Source organism: Poecilia mexicana, unplaced genomic scaffold (genome assembly GCF_051168715.1).
Source record: "Poecilia mexicana isolate PSO_F unplaced genomic scaffold, ASM5116871v1 scaffold_19, whole genome shotgun sequence".
Taxonomy (NCBI): domain Eukaryota; kingdom Metazoa; phylum Chordata; class Actinopteri; order Cyprinodontiformes; family Poeciliidae; genus Poecilia; species Poecilia mexicana.
The window spans coordinates 11,491,298-11,514,396 of NW_028263388.1; the positions used below are offsets into that span (position 1 = coordinate 11,491,298).

The 23,099-nt window shown below is 37.6% G+C and overlaps 5 protein-coding genes across 7 annotated transcripts; 4 read left to right on the forward strand and 1 right to left on the reverse strand.

Annotated features, from left to right (window-relative positions):
• The first annotated feature begins 159 nt into the window (after positions 1 to 159).
• Positions 160 to 3,587, forward strand: LOC106916006 (uncharacterized). The gene is made up of 2 exons (XM_014984011.2): positions 160 to 299; positions 978 to 3,587. Exons 1-2 carry the CDS (start codon positions 182 to 184, stop codon positions 2,246 to 2,248), a joined length of 1,389 nt encoding a protein of 462 aa, XP_014839497.2. The 5' UTR covers positions 160 to 181; the 3' UTR covers positions 2,249 to 3,587.
• Positions 3,588 to 4,075: 488 nt separating this feature from the next.
• Positions 4,076 to 8,214, reverse strand: LOC106916003 (uncharacterized). 3 transcript variants are annotated; one of them, XM_014984006.2, is made up of 3 exons: positions 7,806 to 8,214; positions 7,510 to 7,724; positions 4,076 to 6,910 (listed from the first exon to the last, which is right to left on the reverse strand). In XM_014984006.2, the coding sequence occupies exons 2-3, from the start codon at positions 7,597 to 7,599 to the stop codon at positions 5,549 to 5,551; spliced, it is 1,452 nt and encodes a 483-aa protein (XP_014839492.1). In that variant the 5' UTR covers positions 7,600 to 7,724; positions 7,806 to 8,214; the 3' UTR covers positions 4,076 to 5,548. The 3 variants fall into 3 exon arrangements, with proteins under 3 accessions (XP_014839492.1, XP_014839491.1, XP_014839490.1); XM_014984005.2 differs by having other exon boundaries at positions 4,076 to 6,927; XM_014984004.2 differs by having other exon boundaries at positions 4,076 to 6,927; positions 7,461 to 7,724.
• Positions 8,215 to 9,867: 1,653 nt separating this feature from the next.
• LOC106916008 (uncharacterized) lies at positions 9,868 to 13,441 on the forward strand. Its single transcript, XM_014984012.2, has 2 exons — positions 9,868 to 10,353; positions 10,954 to 13,441. Exons 1-2 carry the CDS (start codon positions 10,251 to 10,253, stop codon positions 12,186 to 12,188), a joined length of 1,338 nt encoding a protein of 445 aa, XP_014839498.2. The 5' UTR covers positions 9,868 to 10,250; the 3' UTR covers positions 12,189 to 13,441.
• A 568-nt stretch (positions 13,442 to 14,009) lies between these two features.
• Positions 14,010 to 18,084, forward strand: LOC106916000 (uncharacterized). Its single transcript, XM_014983996.2, has 2 exons — positions 14,010 to 14,783; positions 15,684 to 18,084. Exons 1-2 carry the CDS (start codon positions 14,666 to 14,668, stop codon positions 17,096 to 17,098), a joined length of 1,533 nt encoding a protein of 510 aa, XP_014839482.1. The 5' UTR covers positions 14,010 to 14,665; the 3' UTR covers positions 17,099 to 18,084.
• Positions 18,085 to 18,650: 566 nt separating this feature from the next.
• LOC106915999 (uncharacterized) lies at positions 18,651 to 22,718 on the forward strand. The gene is made up of 3 exons (XM_014983995.2): positions 18,651 to 19,039; positions 19,127 to 19,340; positions 20,452 to 22,718. The coding sequence occupies exons 2-3, from the start codon at positions 19,229 to 19,231 to the stop codon at positions 21,915 to 21,917; spliced, it is 1,578 nt and encodes a 525-aa protein (XP_014839481.2). The 5' UTR covers positions 18,651 to 19,039; positions 19,127 to 19,228; the 3' UTR covers positions 21,918 to 22,718.
• The last annotated feature ends 381 nt before the right edge of the window (positions 22,719 to 23,099 follow it).

The following is a 23,099-nucleotide window of genomic DNA, read 5'->3' on the forward strand; positions in this document are numbered from 1 at the left end:
TGTTGCAGTGCATACTATAATAATAATGGGCTGTTAGCTACCGGGGAGCTAAAGCAGCTAGCTGCAGAGACGTTTTGGGTAACTTGTCAGAGATTCATGGGCTAGGGTTATGTGACTGAAACCTTGATTTACTAAAGCATGTGAAGATTGAAGACAAGGATTGTAAAAAGGAAAATCCCAGATGACTGAGATGATGAAGGTGGAAGCAGGTGAACCTGGAGGGTTCAGCTTGGACACCCCCAGACCTGCAACATCCACATCAGAACTGGAGGAAAAGACACAAGACAGCAAAGATCTAAGTAAGTTAGAAAAGTATGCAAAGTTCTCTCTTGGTGTAAAAAACAAACAAAACAAAACAAAAACAAAAAAACACCAGCCACTCTGCCTAATTGTCAACAATTCCAATCATCCATACGAAGTCTATTTGCCACAACCCAGCTGCATTGGTGGTTAACATGAAACTTTCACAATTTAACTGAATTCAAATGTACATTATTTCAAGCTTAGACAAAACTTAAAGGGTAATGTAGACCATGACAAGCTGTAGTTTAAGTTTTCCAGATTGACTGGCTGTTCAAAACATTGAGTTGCCTATTTTCTACAGAGCTACTGCCTTACAAAAGTGCAACAAAGTACATAACATCCTTCTCTTTAAAGCACTGTGCTACTGATAAGGAATATATCAGAATATATTTGTGGTATAGACTCTCAGTCTAGTGGTTGGTGTAGGCATCCTAATATGGGTTAATGCTGTATATTCTTTTTTGAGTCCCTTTTGTTCTGTGCAGGTAGAAGAACATCCAACTTTTTTGGTTAACTTTCTCATTTCCAAACATTTTGACTTTTTATCAGTGTTAATTAGCTATTGAATTTTTATCTTAAACGTTAAGGAGAATGTTGTTTCATTATGTGAAATATTACATTTTTGTAAAATTGTCTGCCATCATTAATGTCCATCAATGTTATATCTTTCCCAGTCCCTGAGATTTTGGAGATTAAAGAAGAGTTTCACAATAACATGAACTCCAGTTTGGACCGGCAGAACCCAGAGCTTCCTTTCATAAAAGAGGAAGAAGAGGAGGAACAGTGGATCAGTCAGGAGGAAGAGTTGCTTATTGTGAAGATTGAAGATGAAGAGAAACCTCAGTTGTCAGAACTTCATCAAATCAAAACTGAAGATGACCTAGAGACAGAAGCTCCAACCAGCAGTTCACCTGAACTTGTTGCACAGAACTTTAGACGACCAGAACCAGACAGTGACCCAGAGCCCGTATGTCCCTCCCAGCAAAGTAACATGGCAGATGGGGAGAAATCATTTGGCTGCAATCTTTGTGGCAAAAGATTCAGACGCAAGCATTCCGTAAAATTACACATGATGACTCACACAGGAAAGAGACAGCATAGTTGTGATCTTTGTGGCAAAGGATTTGTAGAAAAGCGTTCTCTTCAGACACACATGAATGTCCACACTGGAGAGAAACCTTTTGCCTGTGACGTTTGTCCTAAGAGTTTTAAGTCGAAGCCGAACCTCAGAGCCCACGTTCGTATTCACTTGAGCGAGAAACCCTACACTTGCGGTGTTTGCAGCAAAGGATTTTCAGCGAAAAACAACTTGAGCGTACACATGATTGTTCACACGGGAGAGAAACCATTTGTTTGTAGCGTTTGTAATAAAAGATTCCCGGTGCACGCTTATCTGCAGCGTCACATGTGTGTTCACACAGGAGAGAGACCGTTTATTTGCAATGTGTGCAGCAAAGGGTTTTCGGAGAAGAACAAATTGAACATACATATGGTTGTTCACACAGGAGAGAAACCATATATTTGTAGTGTTTGTAGTAAAAGTTTTGCCCGTCAGGACTGCCTTCAACGTCACATGTGTGTTCACACAGGAGAGAAGCCGTTTGTCTGCAGCGTTTGCAGTAAAGGATTTCTACAACCGGCTCTTCTACAGAGTCACATGTGTGTTCACACAGGAGAGAAGCCATTTAGTTGTGGTGTTTGTAGTAAAGGATTTTTATCAAAGAAGACTTTAAATAGACACATGGTGGTTCACACAATAGAAAAGCCGTTTTCTTGTGGCGTCTGTAGTAGAGTATTTACACGACAGGAGACTCTGCAAAATCACATGTGTGTCCACACAAGAGAGAAGCCCTATACTTGTAGTTTTTGCAGTAAAGGTTTTTCAGCGAAAAAGTGTCTAAATAGCCATGTGGTTATTCACGCTGGAGAAAAGTCATTAAGCTAGTGTTGGCAGTAATGGGTTTTCATGACAAGCTCTCCTAAAGACTCCAATGTGTGTTCATGAGAGAAATCGTTTGTGCTGCTGTGTGTAGGGGATACTTTTTACAGCAAGCTCACCTAAACGGTCACTTATGTGTTCGAACAGAACGGATTTGTTTGAAGCCAGGGACTTTCACATGATTGCATTTCTATTTTCTATGCGCACCGTTTAATTTCTCAATGATTATTCAGATAAATTCACTTTTGTTTAGGGCCAAATCGCAACAAATATCGTCTCTAGGTGCTTTAGAAAAAAAACAACAACCTAAATCCAGTCATACAAAAATACAGTCAACTAAATTTGTTACAATTCAGTCCTAATTAATAACGTTGTCAAGTTTAGTTCTTTGTTCAAATTGGTATAGAAAACCTAGCTAATTGCATCGAGTCTAACGGTGATAAATTTGTACCGAATATAAACCAAGTTGCCTTCTAGAGATTTATCATTAAGTACACAGTATTCTGTTTATTTTAATTTATTTTTTCTAAGACTGTAAATATCTGCTTTTTGGAACGTACTGTTGGGTAAAAACCTGTCAAAGTTAGTTGACCGTTATGCATTTAATACATTTTAGTGTATTTGTTTCCAATGATTATGATAAATGTAAAACAAAAGCTTCATACACTACTTAAAGACTTGAATTAAACTAAAAAAATAAATAAATCAGTCGGATCAAGGAGTTGAAAATTTCTCCCAACATAGTGAGTTTAACTCATGTTTAATTTATTCTGTACAAGAAAAAAAACTTTTACTGCAATCATAACTGATGTAATGTGTAGAGAATCATTCGAATCTTTTATTTTGAAGGTTGATGTAACAAAAATAGCATAAGTCTTAAGGAAATGTTTGTTTCTTGCTGGATAGAGCTATAATTATGCCTGTATTTAACTCATCAAATTATGAAGACTATTTTTTGCCTTCTTTTTTTAAAGGCATCAGATTGTATGAACAGAATTGATTTACCATCTTTAGAATAATCCGCTCCTTCCTCCAGAACACCTTGACTTTAAACTAAGGTATTTCACAAAAAGTGTCATCTGTCATTGTATTTAAAGCATCAGGTGATCCTTGGATGTGGCAGTTTTTGTTGGTTTTGTTTTTGATGCAAAGAAATTGATTTCATCTACTGTATTTTGATGTAAAAGCTGAACTAAGGACATAACTTGTACAGTGTTTAGCAGCAACTAAAAACTGTACAACTCAATTGTTACATTCTATGTTTTGGAACTATGTCAAACTGCATTGTCCGTGTTTAATAAAAAAAAAAAAAAGTTATCGTCAAAAAAAGAAAAGATCCTAAAAACTTGAACTTCTGTCTTTTATTTGTGGAGAAATATACACAAAAATCACTAAGAATGATGCGGACGAATCTCTAAGCTTCTGTTTAACAGCATTCAAGTAAAATGGATTTTTAACTATTTTTGCAATGGTACCCTATATAGTTAGTAGATCTTTTTGTACCACAGAGGTATTTTTTTTCTAAAGAGCTGAATCAAAAATATAGGTCAAGTATGACATTGATGACAAGAGGTATAAAAGATAGTATTAAGAAATGTTTTTACACAGAAATGTTAATCAATGGTTTTCAATTAACTAGCACGCAGCACCATAACCACTAACTTTAATACATAAATTTCATATATGAAGTAATATAAATCAAAGACTCAGAGGCTTACCTGTTTGACAGCAAGTACACAAAAAAAGCTCTAAAACTTCAAAGTTTTCAAGAAAAGAGAAATTAAAATGATCACAGAATAATAAAGAACTCAAACACTTCAGAGTTGCAACCAATACTTTTTTATATATATTTATTTACCAAAGTAATGATTCCCAGCTACAGAGGACGGTTTTCTAAAACAGACTTGAATCCAATAAACAATTCTGTTCATGACCACTGCTTGCAGCAAAGTCTTTCTCTGCAATAGTTAAATAAATACAACTCTGATGAAAAAAATAAAAAGATGCTGACAAAGCAAGACCTCCAAGCTGAACATGCGGCATGGAGTGAGATCTGCTGGTTGGAAGAAATACACGGTTTAGTAGTTTGCAGAGCTCCACTATTAGTCCATTGCATCCAGTTTATTATACAAAAGTCATCCTAATGACAGACTACATATTTTATATTGAACAAATGTACAAATAAATAACGACATAATATCCATTATTTAAATGTATTCACATTTTAAACTGAACACTAAAAGCGTTGGTACGATCCAACATGCATCCTATTTAAAAACACGATAAACAGGGCAAAGAGGATAATTATATTAAATCGGAGATTCTGGATTTTATTTTTTTTTACACACATGGGACATGTATAGTTTTACATCTTATTTGTTTTTATTAAGGAAGGCAGTAAGTATTAAATTGTATTGCTAGCTTTTAACACCATTCTTGAACAAAACATTTCCCCCTTAAATGTCATATATTTTTAGTGTTCACAGAAAACCAGTTTCACAGAGCATGCCTTAAGGCTGGTGGATAATTCTAAGAAATTAAATAGAATAAAAAAAAAGGGTTCTGTTTTATGACATGTTATTAATTCAGATATATCAAAACAAAATTCTCTTGTACTGAAGATACTGACGTAGTTGTGTCATCTCCCTTCAGGAGATCAGAAGCACCAATGAGAAGAGCAACACCTGTCACATGACACCCAGGCAGCAGCGGGCAGCTGTAGTAATAACAATATGGCAATCAGATTTGGATGTCTGATCGTTGACTGTACACGTAGTTCTGTTCTTTTTTTTTTTTTTTTTCAAACTTTGTGAAATAATTTCCACGTTTTCAGCACTGGTGGACCTCTGCTGTCGCCTCCTGCCATTTCAATTAAAAATAATATATTTTTTTGTAATAACTGCACAGTATTTTATGTAATTGTCTTGTACAGTTTATTATTATTTCTATTGTTCATTTCGGTTTTTATTTACAGTGGATCCGTTTCCACTTCATTCAGAACTCTGCTACATGACGCCTGCAGCCTCTTCCTGAAGGCTCTCTGTGTTTTAGTGTATTGCTGCCATCTTGTGGTGACATTGATGAACTTCAGCCATGCCTAAAGTCAACGTGTAACGATGCAAGGATTTTTATCCAAACGTGCTCATCCCAAGTTTGATGTGTTCCATATTTTAACTTACAGCTGATCAAAGAAGTGAAACATTTCCAAAAGGTTTCACCAAACACTGTCAATGTCAGAGGATAATCCTCCAGAGAGCAGGGACTTAAAATAACAGTCGACTGTCTAAAAGCGTATGGACAGATTTCTCAGTCATTAGCTGCATTAGCCTTATGAACACCCATGTGTCTGTTCAGATCTCCAGGACGGGAAAACGCTTTACTGCAAACGCTGCAAACAAACGGTTTTTCTCCTGAATGGACTCTCATGTGACTTTCGAGATGAATCTTCTGATTAAATCTGCTTTTGCAGACATCACAACTGAACGGTCTCTCCTCTGAGTGGAACCTCACATGCCGCTGTAGCTGCATCTCATTCATAAAACATTTACCGCAGTCACTACAGCTAAACGGTGCCGTATGGACCTTCGAGTGACTTTTTAGATACACTTGCCGAGAAAATCCTTTACTACAAACACTACAAGTGAACGGTTTCTCCCCTGTATGGACGTACATGTGACTCTTCAGATTCTGCTGGAGGGAAAATCCCTGACTGCAAATACTGCAAATGAACGGTTTCTCCCCCGTGTGAACACGCATGTGGCTCTTCAGTGTCTCTTGTAGTGAAAACCCTTTGCCGCAAAAACTGCAGATAAACGGCCTCTCGCCTGTATGTATGCGCATGTGTCTTTTTAGATTCTCGTGTCGGGAAAATCCTTTACTGCAAACGCTGCACATGAATAGCTTCTCCCCCTTGTGAGCGCGCATGTGAGTTTCAAGCCTCTGCTGCAGTGAGAATCCTTTACTGCAAACAATACAGACAAACGGTTTCTCTGTCGTGTGGATCCACATGTGCCTCTTGAGATTTTCGTTTCTGATAAACCTCGTACCACAAACGTCACAAGAAAAGGGTTTTTCTTCCGAGTGGACCTTCAGGTGACTTGTGAGATTGCTCTTCGCATGGAACCTTCTGCTGCAAATGTCACACGCAAACGGCTTCTCCCCAGTGTGCCGCCTCATATGCGTCTCAAGAGAACGCTTCACTTTAAATCCTTTGCTACAAATATTGCAGATGTGTTCCGTTTTTTCGCTGTGAATCACCATGTGCAATTTAAAATTAGTCTCACGTTTAAATCGCTTGCCACAAACATTGCAATCGAATGATTTCTCTCTCGTGTGGCCCTTAGGTGAAAGCTTGGAACACAGTTTATGTCTTTTACCTCTTCTGTGAACCATTATCTTACTTTTCTGATTGGGACGTGCTAGATCTGGGTTCCTATCTGGTTCTGGTTGCGTTTCCAGCTGTTCAGCTGAGCTTCTGTCTTCAGTCTTGATCTGAAGATGCTCTGATAACTCGGTTTTCTCTTCATCTTCCCTCTTCACGGTAAGATGCATTTCCTTATGACTGATGCATTGTTCCTCCTCTTCCTCCTTTATGTGGGGGGGCTCTGGGTCCTGCTGGTCCAAACTGGAGGTCCAATCATGGGGAACTTCTGCTTTGATCACCAACATCTGATGGAGTGGAAACACTGACAATCACATAGACATTAGTGTTTGCTTAGAAACAATTTATATGTGCACATACACACACATGTACATATATACACATATAGTTTTATAATTAAAAACTACTGGGGAAAAATTAGCAAAAAGCTAAATGAACTGATTAAGGTAAAAAAGAATCTGGAAATGAAAAAAATTTCCATGCCCACATTTCTTTTCCATTTCTGACCTCTCCACACTTGAAAACCTTCAAATCAAATTTCATACTATTCCATTCTTTTAAAGACCATAAAGGAATCTTGCATAAAATAAAGTAAGTATGCTCTACTGCTGACTGTTTCCTTTGGCAGGAAGTAACATGTAGTTAGAAGCCTGTAGGTCTAATCACTGGCTACTAAAACTCTAGCCTGACATGTCTGTTCTTTCAATCATACTGTAACGACTATTGTCTTTTTTTATCCAAACTTGGCTGTCGTTTCTTTTTCTTGTGTCTGCAAGATTGAAACTACAATCTTGCTTTGGAACCGCAAAAGTTAGACGTTATCACTTCCGTTACTACCTGTCAAGAAAGTCCTCTGAATCCAGATAAAACAATGTGTGCCATTTACTGAGATCTTTGCTGTCTTGTGTTTCCTCCTCCGGTTCTGATGTGGATGCTGCAGGTACGGGAGGCTCCAAGCTGAATCCTCCAGGTTCATCTGCTTCAACCTTCATCATCTCAGTCATCCTCACTCCACTTGGGATTCCCCTTTACACAATCCTTGTCTTCAACCTTCACATGCTCTAGAAGTCATATGATCTGGATCTTCTGTTTTTCCGTTCTCTGAAATGGGAATCAGACACAAATCAGCATTTGATCAAATAAAACATATTAGGAGAATATCTAAACCAGAGAGTCTGATACCTTGGTCAGTAGTCCAGGGTCCACTATGTCCTCAGCTGGACAACAAGGTTAGTCCACAGCCAATGTGGTCTTCCCCACAAGTCCGACAGTGAACTCTAGCACTAAAGTATTAACTTTTAAAAGCTTGAACGTTGTTAGTTGCTTTAGCGCTAATACGCACAGTTAATTGATAATGGTCCATTAACTGTGCGTAATTGTGCTAATGAAGGCTAATTACAGTACGTACTGTTCAATTAGAATTGGTCACAGTGATCAAGGTTCAAAATACATACCCAGCAGTGATATCTGTCCAGCAGAGAGCCTGAGACATCAACTATATACCTATTTTTACACAAACTTTGAGCCGCTTTTTCCCCGGTCTTAGCAACTCAAGCTAACACTGTTACATCCAATTACTTCCTCCTCACTGACCAATCAACGACTAGTAAAGTTCTGAGTTGAAAAAGTACTTCCGTTGTCAATTTTAGTATTTCACAATAAAGGAGATAGTTTTTTTGAAATCCATTATAGACTGATGTTGATATTGTTGTATTTTTTATGTTATTATTATTATTTTTTATTAATTTATAAAAACATCATCAGAGAACAGGCATGTCCAGTCAGACCGGATTACTCTTTGCCGTGTCTAACGGCATATAGGACAAAAGCAAATGTCTGTCATTTATTTTTTTTAAAGGATGAAATGTGGAGACTCATGAGGACTGCTTTAAAATGCTCACCTAACCAGTTATTCACACTTTGCCTGAACGATTTGTACTCTTGCTTAACAATACTAACTCCACATACACCACCCAAAACTCCTCCATCCCACCAGCTCCTCCATGCCTCATCAAAGACATGGGAAGTCCTTCTGCTATCTGCTAGTGCCAGCAGATCTTTGGTGACCCACTCACCGTCACCTGAACATCTCTCTTCATTGAGGAGAAAAATGTAAACAAACTGTTTAAAGGACAAAACCACAGCAAGATAAGTTCTGGTACTTCTGGTTCTGATCCTATAAAATTAGCTAAACGCAAAATTTTACTCTTCTAATGACTTACAGTCTGTTTCTCTTGTGTGAGATTGATGTTGGTTTGCTGCTCTGACAAAAAAAAGTGTTAATTTCTGTTCAATTTCTGGAGGATTCGTTATTTTTATATAAGAACAGGACTTTTCCCACTGTTTCCACTTTAAGATGGTTTCTTTTTTTGGCTCCCCAACCTTGGAAAATACATCACTAATGATGAAAAAGACTCTTTGTGTCCAACGTGGCGTCGTTTGTTATCAATCATGGGTAGAAACAAGGATTGAAGTAGGGATTTTGGCTAACAGGCCTTATGATAGACCGCTGTAACATAAAATCATATTTACCTGACGACCTGATTACATTATAGATGTCTAAAAATTAGTTTTGACTTGATTCAACATTTTGACTTTCCTGAATTGTAATTTAAGATATATGAATTTAGGTTCTGCAAGTAAAAAGAATTGAAGATATCTTCCATTACTTTACGAGGGATCAAATGTCTTTCAAGATATTTCAACTATCTCAAGTTGTCATTTAAAGCCCCAGACATTTGACTAAACAGATAAATTATTTAATAAATCAGTGATATAATTTTGACTAGTCGTAATATTATTTCATGACAAGAAATAGAAAAGGTGTAGATTTTAAAATATTTGAGATATCTGTAATTTATTAATCTTAAAAAAAAAAAAGTGACTAGCCAAAATTACAGTTCCAGATTGATGCAGTCTTGCAGAAATATCCCCAGGTGCAGTGTGGGTAGATTTATTTGTTTGGCAAACTTCCCATTAAAATAGAAACTTTAGCCTGAAATAAAAGACAGTTTTTATTTGGAAAATTATATTTTGGAAGTGAAATTGGAAGCTGGGTTTTTCTCCGGTCTCAGTGAGTCTCCATGAACTGAACCGTAGATGTTCTGTTCTTAGCTGACAGGAGGAATATTACGTGTAATTTTTCCTGTTTAAATATTTACAATTTAAATTTTTTTGTTTTATTGTGAAATGTTAACTGGTTGAGGAAAAAGTGTGTTTTCGAATCAGAGCTTTACTTGTCATTCATTGGTCAATGAGAAGGAAGTAACCGGAAATGGCAATGTTCGCTTGACTGACTAGTTCCCGAAACAAGAAACGTTTCAAAGTTCGTTCTGTTTTTGTAGCAGACTTGTGAGAGTTTGTGTGAGAATTTCGCTTTTACATGTTAGATTTGAACCGCTATGATTATTTCCAGGCGAAATTAGCAGTACAGAATGTAATTAGTCTTCATCAACAAAGCGAAATAAGTATTAGCCGCTGTGTAGCTAAAGCAGCTAACAGCAGTGAGGTAATTAGTGTTTTTAAGCCTTTTCCATTTCATAATGTAGTACTCCAAGAAAACCTTGACTTACTGTGTAGGTTGAAGACAACTATTGCGAAGACCTTCATCGTCGTCAACCTGAGACGATGAAGGTTGAAGCGGATGAACCTGGAGGATTCAGCTTGGATCCTCCTATACCCGCAGCATCCACATCAGAACAAGTGGAAAAACAAGACAGCAAAGATCTCAGTAAGTGACACACATCTGATCATCTGTATTAGAGCAAATAAACTCAGGCTGGATGTTTTTTTTTTTTGTTTTTTTTTAAGTTTAGTTTCAGTTCACAGTATGACTGTTTGAATTTCTATTCTCAACACTGTCTTCTTCAGATCTGCTTACTAAAGCCAACAGAACACACTGAAACCTGTGTCATTGTGCTCACCCTGGTCGTTTATTTTTTTTTATCCTCTGTCAGTTCTTATGACACCATCTGACATCCGGTGACTCAGTTTACTGTGCTGAAAGTATATTTGTATTTTCTTTTAAAAGACTTGGTTATGTGAAATCTTGTAATCATTTTCCATCTGTGTTGCAAGTATTAGTATTCACGTAAAACTAACACGGACGTCAAAGTGAAGCCCTTGAATTATGAAACAGGAGAACAGTTACTTCTCCAAGTTTTGTCCACACAATTAACTTGACTTTTTTGGAGGAATAAAACCTTACAAGCTGAAATATGAGCAGATTATATCCCTGATCTACTTAGTATTTTTTGTTAAATTTCTAACATTGTGTGTTATAATGCAAACTATTTGCTTTTCAGAATGGCAATGTCCATGTGTGTTTCAGAGCTAACAGTCCAAATGTTGGCGATTAAAGCGGAGGTTCCCCATGATAGCAGTTCCAGTTTTGACCAGCAGGATCCTGAACCCCACATAAAGGAGGAAGAGGAGGAACAACTGATCAGTCAGGAGGAAAAGCATCTTTTCGTGAAGAGGGAAGATGAAGAGAAAGCTCAGTTATCAGAGCTTCATCAGATCAAAACTGAAGACGACCTAGAGACAGAAGATCCAACCAGCAGCTCAGCTGAACAGATCGAATCAGAACCTGATGAAGAGGAGTTTGGAGGATCAGAACCAGACAGAATCCAAGATCCAGGGGGTGTTTCACAGCAAAATAAGATAACGGTTCAGAAAAAAGGCATAAGACCTAAACTGTGTTCCAAACGTGGGAGACAGATTGGAGTTGAAGCTGTAGATAAACCCTTTGGTTGCATTGTTTGTGGCAAAAGATTCAAACGCAAGACTCACATTAAATTACACATGATGATTCACTCTGGAAAGATAGAGCACAGCTGTGATCTTTGTAGTAAAGGGTTTAAAGAAAAGACTTCGCTTCTTACACACATGAGACTCCACACTGGAGAGAGGCCATTTACTTGTGACGATTGTGGTAGAAGGTTCCATGCAAAGAGAATCCTTAAAACTCACCTGAAGGTCCATTCTGAAGAAAAACCCTTCTTTTGTGATGTTTGCAGTTCAAGATTTAAAATGAAAGAAACTCTTAAAAAGCACATGCGGATCCACCTCGAGGAAAAACCATTTGTTTGTAGTGTTTGCAGTAAAGGATTTTCACAACAAGAGAACCTAAAGAGTCACATGCGTGTTCACACCGGCGAGAAACCGTACATTTGTAGCATTTGCAGTCAAGGATTTTCTCTACATCAGACTCTAAAGAGACACATGTGCGTTCACACGGGAGAAAAACCATTTGCTTGCAACGTTTGCAATAAAGAATTTTCCCGACAGAATTGTCTAAAGATTCACATGCACGTCCATACAGAAGAGAAGCTGTTTAGTTGTAATATCTGCAGCAGAGGATTTTCACGACAAGCCTATCTGAGAAAACACATGAATGTTCACATGGCAAGGTTTGGCTGTGACGGCTGCAGTAAACATTTTGTGAAGAAAATAGATTTGCTGCAACATATGAAGCTCCACACAGAGAAGAGCCCGTTTGGTTGTGACGTCCGTGACACCAGATTTGATCGAAAATGTCACCTAGAAAACGACGAGAGAAACTGATGGTAAAACATGAAGTGTCTTAATAATACGGAGAGCCAAAGGAAATCATAGATCTGCTTGAGGTCAGCAACTAGCAATGGCTATGACAGTTGACTAATCTGTCGGTATTTTTCTAGTAAATCAATGATTTTGTTAAGCAATCTCTGCTTTCTGTGGGTATGCCATCTGTTTTCAGCACTGTTGCATGTTTCATTCCTAGCTTGCAGGTCAGCAACGTTGTGAATTGCCTCTTGATGCCTTTAAGGTAAATAATACCCAGAAAGTTCAATCAATAAATCAGTAAAAGAAGAGCTCTGTCAAAAATAATTTTATGTTTCAAGTTGATCTGTACAGGCAATTTAAAGGGGCAACAGTGGAGAGTAAGATGCCTCCTGATCTGAGTTATCTTATGTTCCCTGTTTTCACATTTTCTCACATATTAAATTATACAAAGGTTATACTGATGATTGTTTTATTATGTTGAAAATGTCCTGTAGTCATACCAGTGTTCAAATTGCTGTCATAGACATCAATAATGACCAAGTCTGTAAAATATCAGCTTTTTAGAAAATTTATTAACATAAAGAGGGAAAATTTTTGATTAATGAAACTTTAAAAAAATCAAAAATATTCCACCTGAGGTAACAACATTGAGGAAATATTGCCATGGGATTTTTGAGAACTATCCTTAAGTGGTGTGTAAAAAAAAAAAAAAAGTATGAATCCTCCACTGATCTTAATCCCATCTGACCTTTTTCCTGTCATAATTCCCACATATTTAAATCTTCCCCTAGGATATTACTCCTATGATTCGTGTGCTCAGTGCAGTTTCCCTTCCAAATATAATGCAGATGGACATCTAATCACCAGGATTTTTAGGTCAAAACTAACAATTTTTAGTTCAAAACGTGTTACCCATCTCATAAATATGAACAAAAAGCCTTAATAGCAGACCGTAGACATTGCATGCAATCTACAAAATTCATTAGCAACACATTTTAAAGAGTCAAATCATCTCTCTTACTCACGGAGATAATTTCATTGAACACCTTGGAGGTTGAGATGTAAACAAAAGTTTTTATAATTGCAGACATTTACCCCACAAGGTCTTTTATCAAGAACATGATACAGAATCATCTTGTAAATAACTTGTCATGTGAAGCTGAGAGTATATATGCTTCTGTTGAGTCTGATTTAAATGTCTTTAAATAATTAGGAATATTAAGAAAACGTATGAAATGGCAACTAGAAAATAAATAGCAAACATGACAAAACTTTGTGTGTGTGTGTGTTTCTTTTTTTTAACCATTTTATTTAATTTTTGTCATTTCTGTGAATTTGGTTTTGTAATTAGGGAAACTAAAATTTTTATCTTGTTGAAAATTGCAGTTATTATTTTGTGATGAAAATGAGATTGTCAAATTTCAGAATTTTGGCATATCTGTACAGCTGAAATGTGTCACTGTGGAGTGTTTATAGGTAGGTCTGCCTTGTTTCTGTTGAGCGATATGTTCGGTGCGGTGCGGTTCAGTACCCAAATGCCTAATGCGGAGTCAAACTTCTACACATATGACAATCTCATGTTCATTTTTCCAACAAGTTAATTACCAAACTTCTTATGTGTTAATCATGAATATGCGTTTCAAAACGGTTAGTCTAAGACTGAATTTGACTTTTTTTTCAGTTACTACTTTGACTTTTTATATGCATTGGAAACCTACAAATATATTTTTCTGTTTGAAAAGTTTAAAGTAAAAATAATATATTATTAACATTGCTTTTAACGTTTTGACAGTTTATTTATATCGATGTTCTTTTCTTGTGAAACGCTTACGGTTTAAGCAGGAAGTAGGTTTTCACAGACGAACTTCACTTCTCATTCATTGGACAATGAAGAGGAAGTAGTCAGATGGTTTGCTGTTAGCTTGACTATGCAAGTCCCAACAGAAAAAATGTATTTAGTAAAACAAATGCATAATTTATGTATTAGTCGTTATTCGAAAGTCTTCGTGGGGTTACCTCTCCTAGATATTTATTTGTAACCGCAGAGATTATTTATCCTCCAAGGTTTGCAGTATAAAATGTAGCTAGGCTGCATTAGCAAAGTGAATGTACTGTGAAGCTCCGTGAAGCTAAAGCTCCTAACAACACAGACCTAATCAGTCTCTGTGAGGTTGACGCTGATAAAGTTAATGGTTTCATACAACAAGACGAGTCCACTGTCCGAACTGGTGAGACTGTGGGAAAGACGGGATCAGTGGATACTTCCTCTAAGCCTCGTAGTCCTGCTGAGGGCCGAGAGACTGGGGAATGGACCCAGAAACTGACCAGGGTGTCTCGCATTATTTTCTCAGTTCTCCTTTTTGGATCAGGTGCTGATTTGCGTCTAATTCCAGTTTGACGCAGCAAAGAGGGATGCGGATGAAACCTTAATGTACGAGGACATGTGAAGGCTGAAAACAAGCATTGTGAAAAAGTGAATCCCAGGTGGAGCGAGGATGACTGAGATGATGAAGGTTGAAGCTGATGAACCTGGAGGGTTCGGCTCGGAAGCCCCCGTGCCTGCAGGATCCACATCAGAACCAGAGGAGGAAACACAAGATAGCAAAGATCTCAGTAAGTGACACACATTTGTTTGTCTATATTGGAGCAAACAAACTGGGTAAAAGTTATAAAAGGGCTGCTGGGCTGTAGGGTGAAAAAAGCAAAGCATCAGTAACCCTAAGTGATGAATATCCTAGAAGCCATTGCAGCAGAGGTAGAATACACCTTGAACTTCTAACTCCTCCAGTCGCAATGTTTCTACTGTTTGGCCCAGAAGTAACCAGGCATACATTAACTAATTATGCTAATAAGCAAACAAAATGTTAGCCAAACTTTGGAAGAAGGCTTGATATATTTTATAAAACATCCCAAAGGTAACGATGTTTTATTCTATTCACACTCCACCTGACTAATTATGAATCTGGTTAAATTGCTTAACAAATTTCTGTAGGTCTGGAAGCCTCACCACCAGCCCAGAAAGTCACTTATTATAGCTTGTCTATTATTCCTGTTTTATTTTATATTTATTTGGGTTCCTATTATGTCTTGAATAAACAGAACATGTACATTAATGATATATTCTAATCATTCATTTATCCAAACACATTTTGTTTTCATCGATGTTGATACTTTTATCAGTTGTGACACAATTGGTAACATTTTGACCTTAATCAGATGAGAACTTTTATGTTCAACAATGTTTCTTTTTAAAGCACTACCATAGTTTTGTTAGTAATCCCAATTTGTCTCCAAACAGATCAGCAGTGTCTCGGCATTCTCTAATAATAATAATAATAAGTCCTTCTAAGGACACAATCTGAAAAGACACATGGTTTATAGCATTTGTAATCTTAATAAGAACATAATTTTCCGGGATTATAACCCACCATCCACAGAAGTTTAAGACTCTCCTTCACTCACTTTAACATTGTCGCCAATCAGTAATGTCTGTGTGTGCTCCATTGTTCCCAGACCTTCAGATTGTGGTGGTTAAAGAAGAACATTGCGATTCATGGAGCTCCAGCTCCGACCAGCAGGACCCTGAGCCCCCCCACATAAAGGAGGAAGAAGAGGAACTGTGGATCAGTCAGGAGGAGGAGCAGCTTATTGTGAAGACCGAAGATGAAGAGAAACCACAGTTATCAGATCTTCATCAGATGAAAACTGAAGGCAACACAGAGGCTGAAGGTCTGAGCAGCAGCTCAGCTGAACAGAAGGAAACAGAACCTGATGGAGTCGACTGTGGAGGACCAGAACCAGACAGGAACCCAGATCCACAGTGTTCTTCCCAACAAATTAAGATGACTGTTCACAAAAGAGGTAAAAGATCTAAAATGAGTTCCAAGCTTACAACTCAGAGTGCAGTCCAAGCAGGAGAAAGGCCATTTGGTTGTGATGTTTGTGGCAAGAGATTCAAATGTAGAATTCACGTTGACTTCCACATGAAGACTCACACTGCAAAGAGAGAGCATAACTGTGATTTTTGTGGTAAAGGATTTCAAGACGACCATTCCCTACAGACGCATGTAAGGGTTCACACCGGAGAGAAACCTTTCGCTTGTGACGATTGTGGGAAAAGGTTTCATGCAAAGAATATTCTTAATAGTCACATGAAAGTCCATTCAGAAGAAACATTTCCTTGTGAGGTTTGTGGCTCAATATTTAAAAGAAAAGAAAGCCTCAAGAAGCACATGTGGACTCACACTTCACAGAGACCGTTTGTCTGTAGCGTTTGCAGCAAAGGGTTTTTGAAACAGGATCATCTAAAGGGCCACATGCGTATTCACACAGGAGAGAAGTCGTTCATTTGTAGTTTCTGCAGCAAAGGGTTTTCACTGCAACACAATCTGAAAAGACACATGGTTGTTCACACGGGAGAGAAACCACTGATTTGTACCGTTTGCAGTAAAGGATTTTCGCAACATTTAGATCTGAAGAGACACATGCGTGTCCACACAGGAGAGAAACCCTTTATTTGTAGCGTTTGCGGTAAGGAATTCTCAAATCCCGGGGGTCTGAAGAAGCATATGAATTTTCACACCGCACCGTTCAGCTGCAACGACTGTAGCAAACATTTTGTGGACGAAATGCAGCTGGAGCGACATGCGAGAGTTCACATAGAGGAGAGACCGTTTGCTTGTGACGTCTGCAAAAGCAGATTTAATCATAAGTGTCATCTTAAAAAGCACATGCGAGTCCATTCTGGAGAGAAACCGTTTATTTGTGGTGTTTGCAGCAAGGGATTTACATTGCAGGAGAACCTAAAGAGACACATGCGCACTCACACGAGGGAGAAACCGTTTGAGTGTAGTGTTTGCCATAAAGCGTTTTCGCAGCATGGAAATCTGAAAAGACACATGGGTGTTCATGAGGCCTGCCACTCGTGATTATTTTGATGGTTGACAAATCGCTTTTGTAATTTCCCCAACAGTCTTTATTTTGCAGATTTTTGGATGCATCTCTGATCCAACACCCTCGTCATCGTGGCATTCAGCTCCAGGCGTGTTGGAAAAGGGATGCAGCTAAATTAGGCACTCCCTCTCTGCAGAATGATAGAAATTCTCACAGTAAGTTGAGACGTGTTTAAATACACTTGAAAATACAATTCTTCTGTAGCTGTATTTTAAATTATGGTTAGGCAAAATCCATTTTTAATACTATTCATCATTCATTGCTACTAGAGAACACTATCGGAGATTCAGAGCCAATTTCTGATCTTTGGGTTCAGTAAAGCATATTATGTGAACCTATCATCTTAAAATCTTAAAATCATGTCTTTCACTCATTTATTGTTGAAGCTACTAATGATGGTGTCATTAGTTAAATCATTGATGTCCTTTGACTGTTTCTCTTTTAAAAAAGCTAGTTTGGTGCTCTTTCTCTTTGTTGCTTCTTTCTCTGGTCACATTGTTCATGTCTTGTGTTTTTTTTTTTTTTTTTTTTTAATGTATGAGAATTGTTGACAATATTCAACCAATGAGTGATGTTTAGTGCCTAACCAAACTGAACTTTAATCCTGGTTTCAAATGTACCACCTCTCTATCAGTGCTCTTTTCGGAAAGTAACAGCTACGCTTTGTAGCTGTCTGTCAACATAAATTATGCACATAACTACAAGACAATGGGCGTATTTTTGTTAATAGTGTCCCTTTAAACTAAAATGATCTGAATCAGACACTTCTGCATAGTAAAGTGTGGACGCTAGATGTTACCTCTTTATTACTTCCTGCTGGCAGTTATTCACTTTTTAACTCACCTCTCTTAAATATTAGCTTTCATGTTACCTTGTCTAAAAACTTGTTGTCCTAAAGAGTTTATATAAAGTCCTGTTGCTAAATATGTTAAAGTGTGTATAATAAACATATTAAAAGCTGTTTGGACTGAATTCTGTTTATAATTTGATATGAAATTGACCTGTTTGTTCAGTAAAATGCCTTTAGATGACTGTTTTAGATCACTATAAAATATTTTGAATTTTCATTGAATTAAGTGAGAACACCACCATGGGAGTGTGTGCTGCGGAGGATTACAAACATCAATGCTGATGAACAACCATACTGTAAAAGGACCACCTGTTGAAATGGTTGCATAGGAAAGTGAAGAAGAAGAGGATCTCTATCTGTGGCACCTCGTGGCTCTATAATTGCCATTTTGAGAAGGAAAATAAATGACGTTAAATGAAACTTAAGACTGCATAAATTGATGTGTGCATAAAGCAAATTATAGGGAGAGGATTTTTGTTAAAACTTGGCTCCGTCGGGGAAAGCATTAAAATATAAGTTTCAATTAAAATCTAATAATCTAGACTTTTGAAATGTATTTTATACTTAAATTTTACCTGGGTCAAAAATATGCGTCCTCTCTGGTTTGTATCCAATATGCCTCGTTACTTACAGGTGATTCTTGTACGTAATAATAACCGTAAGTACAGTAAACCCGGGAGAGCGGTCACGTCTTTCCGGAAGTCAGCTGGGTTCCTGTCCTTATCGCTGATTGGTCAGTGAGGAGGAAGGAACCGGATGTAACAATGTTAGCTTGACTGGCAAAATCCCGACAGGAAAACGTGTTAAAATGTGTGTAAAACAAGTGCTTACGTGACACCCTTGGTACATGGTTGTTTCTAAACAATTTTATCGTGTCTAGTTTGCTGTACAGAATTAAATTAGCAATTAGCCAGGTGAATGGACTTTCAGCTAAAGCAGCGAACCGCAGAGATTAAATAAGCGACGTCCATCCTTCGACTTTGTCAGACTGTGGACACCTCGTTGTGCAGCTGAGGACCGAGAGCTTGGGGCTCATTACAGAGTGGACCCAGAACTACTGATCAAGGTATCAGACTTTCTGCTCTGTAGCATCTCTTCAGCTTATCCTGACATTTTCTTACATCAGACGATTTGTGTCTGATTCTACTTCCAGGAAACAGAAAAACAAAAGATACAGGTTATATGACTGTAACCATAACCTATTCGAACATGCAAGGCTTCTAACAAGAATGTTTGAAAGAAGAATGGGATAAGGATGTCTGAAATGATGAAGCTGGAAGCAGATGAACCTGGAGGGCTCAGCTTAGATCCCCACATAGCATCCACATCAGAACTGGAGGAGGAATCACAAGACAGCAAAGATCTCAGTAAGTGACGTATTATCTGGATTGAAACACTGACTGGAAGTCATAAAATGTTTGCTGGACTTCAGAGAGAATTATATTAATAGATATAAGTCCCAGAATCAGCTTTAATGGCCAACATTGTGTGCAGCAACAAGATATTTGACTTTAGTTTGTGTAAATATGTTTGTATGTTGGCATGCAGGCTGGTTGTACAAACATTTATGAATACTATAATGTTTTATTTAAAACCAACAAACATATATATGTTTGATTGTTAAGGAAATCTTTTTGTCCGTCAGAAATATTTTCTGCAGAGAAAGTCTTAAATGCTGTCCGATTATTCTTATTATTAATCCAACCTACATAATGTTGGTGTTAATTGAAAGCTCTTTGATAGGTTTTTTCTTTGTTCAGATTAGAGTATAATGCAGGTAGGAGTTCTTCCTGCAATCAGTGGATTGCTGGAAGAAGCCCCCGTCTGTTTTTCTTGCTGTGTCCAACAAGAGAAATGTCTTGTGGGCTAGACATTTCACCCACTTTACCTGCTGGTGTTGGTCAGAAGGGCTGATGGTGGAATATGGCAGTCTCACTTCTGTCATCCTGCCCCAGCTGTAGCTGTAGCTACAATCCAGTAGCTTACCATCATCAATGTGTGCATGAATGGGATTGAGAGATTTTTATTGCAAAGCGTCTTTTAGTGTCCTGAAAAGCAGCGCTATAGGAGTCTGATTTCGTTTCATTTACATTGTTTTGATGAACAACTCTTTTGGAAACTAAGACTTCTGAGAACAGCCATCCACCAATAACTGTAGGGCAGTAGTTTGACATGTCAGCCCAGCAGCCTATTAAATGCTGACCATGTTTTGTCAGAGGAAACAGTCAGTATATCCTGCTTAGTTTCATATGAATTAGTAATGAAGCTTACTTGGCCTGCATTTATTGAACTGATAAAAATATGGTCATTTTCATTCTCATTTTGGGATTGGGATTGACAATTTAACTCGATTATATGTTGATTAACTTATTCTTTCTCTTTTATAAAAAAAAGTTTAAAAAAAAAAAAGCTACTACAGTTGTTCTTCAATGGATTTTAGTTTATCACTAATGTCCTTGTGTGTTTCATTGTTCCCAGTCCATCAGATGTTGGTGATTAAAGAGGTTCCTCTTGACTGGAACACCAGTTTGAAGCAGCAGGATCCAGAGTCGCCTTCTGTGAAGGATGAAGAGGAGGAACTGTGGATCGGACAGGAGGAAGAGCTGCTTACCGTAAAGGTTGAAGATGAAGAGGAAACTCCGTTATCAGAACTTCACCAAATAAAAACTGAAGACAGCAGACAGACTGAAGCTCCTGCCAGCAGCTCAGCTGAACAGATGGGACAGACACAGCATGATGAAGAGGACTTCAGAGGACGGGAACCAAACAGAGATCCAGTTGCTCTTTGTTGCTCTTCCCAACAAAGTAAGGTGACACCTCAGCTTTGTTCAAAGCTTACTGCTCAGATTGTGGAAAACCCATTTAGTTGCAGTCTTTGTGGCAAAGGTTTTAAACGCAAGACATCAGCTAAATTACACATAATGACTCACATTGGAATAAGAGAACATAGCTTTGATCTTTGTGGTAAAGAATTTAAAGAAAAGGTTTCTCTTCAGACTCATATGAGTGTCCACAGTGAAGACAGACCTTTTGCCTGCGACGTTTGTTGTAAAAGGTTTCATACAAAGAAACATCTTAAAGCCCATATGAAGCTCCATACAGAAGAAAAACATTTTACCTGTGATGTTTGCAACAATAGATTTAAGGTGAAGGAGAGTCTTAAAAAACACATGAGGAGCCACACCTCAGAGAAACCATTTGTTTGCAGTATTTGTAGTAAAAGGTTTTCTCAACAGGACCATCTAAAGAGACACAAGGGTGTTCACACAGGAGAAAAACCATTTATCTGTAGTGTTTGCAGTAAAGGATTTACACAGCAAGTCAATCTGAAAAGTCACATGTGTGTTCATGCAACAGAGAAACCGTTTATTTGTACAGTTTGTAGTAAAGGGTTCTCACAAAAAGAGAGTCTAAAGAGCCACATGCATGTTCATACAGGACAGAGACCGTTTATTTGTAGTGCTTGTGGCAAAGGATTTTTACGGCAAAGAAATCTAAAGAGTCACATGAATGTTCACACTGGAGAGAAACCGTTTGTTTGTGGTGTTTGTAATAAGGGATTTGCTGTTCAAAAGAATGTAGAAAGACACATGCGTGTTCACACAGGTGAGAAACCATTTGTTTGCAATGTTTGCAGTAAAGAATTTTCACTACAAGGGAATCTAAAGAGACACATGCAAGTTCACACAGGAGAGAGACCATTTATTTGTTGTGTTTGCAGTAAAGGATTTCCACAAAAAGACACTTTAAAGAGCCACATGCGCGTTCACACGGGAGAGAAACCGTTTATTTGTGGTGTTTGTGGTAAAGGATTTTCATTACGAAAGAACTTACTGAGACACATGTCTGTTCACACGGGTGAAAAACCATTTGTTTGTAATGTTTGTAATGAAGGGTTTTCTCTGAAAATTCATCTGAAAAGTCACATGCATGTTCATGCATAACTGCCTATTTTAAGAGTTCAAACACCAAATACACCTTAATATGCATTAATGCACTCATTGGAAACCATTTTAGCAATACGACAGAAGCTAACTTTGCCAGTGTTCCTTATTTCTGCTTGTGAGTGTACAGCCAATCAGCAACAAGGAAAACAAATGCAGAACAACTGACTAATTGTTTTGTTAGGTAACTACTATTCAAACCATCAAATGTATTAATAGTCTATATGAACCACTCTCATTACAACTTTTCCAACTTTCCATGTTTGGAAAAGGTGGAAGGTTTTGGTTGGTTAATGGTGCTTTAGGTTCAATCACTAAAGTGGTATGGGTGGCATTTCGGTATAAAAAGTCAGTTATTTGTTTACTTTTGTCACATTCATCATTATTTTCATGAACAAGTAATGTTGGCAATGTTCAACCAATGAGAACTGTTTAGAGCCTAATCACCTCAATGCCACCTCAAACGGTTAATCCTAGTTTCAAACGGTCCATCGCTCTGTCAGAGCTCTCTTCAGAAACTAACAGCTGTGGTTTGTAGCTTTATATCAACATATTGTATTTACCTGACTACAGGACAGTGCACTTTTCTTCAGACACTTGTACAAAATAAAAGGTGGATACCAGATACTAATGTTACCCGTATTACTTCTTGCTGGTAGTTATTCACTTCAGCTGTATTTTTCATTCTAGTCTTTATTAACAATAGAAAATGTTCATGTAATCTGGTAGAAACATGTTGTGCTAAAAGGGGTGCTGCTGTAAAATATGTTCAAACTAATCTAATAAAAGTGCTTCAAAGTTGTTTGTCTTGACGTGACTAGTTTCTTGTGAATCGGGCCTGCGTGTCCTACATAGTTTAACAAATTTCCAAATATGTAGTTATAAATATAAATTCAGTTTGTATGTGACATGTTTTGTTGAGGATATATATTAGCTAAAATTCAAGCTGCAAGCTGCGAATACCCTGCAGTTTTGTTTTTTATTTACAAGATTTTATCCATGCTTCTAAATTGAGGTCTGAACCAATCTACAGTCGCCAGGAAAGAACCATTAAGGTCTTAAAATCCCATTTCAGAGTGACTTCGAATACCAAAACCATCAAGATAATCAATCTGACTGAGTGTTTTCATCCTTTAATTTTATTTTTTTTGTAGTCCTTTATTTTCTGACTTACAGGCTAAA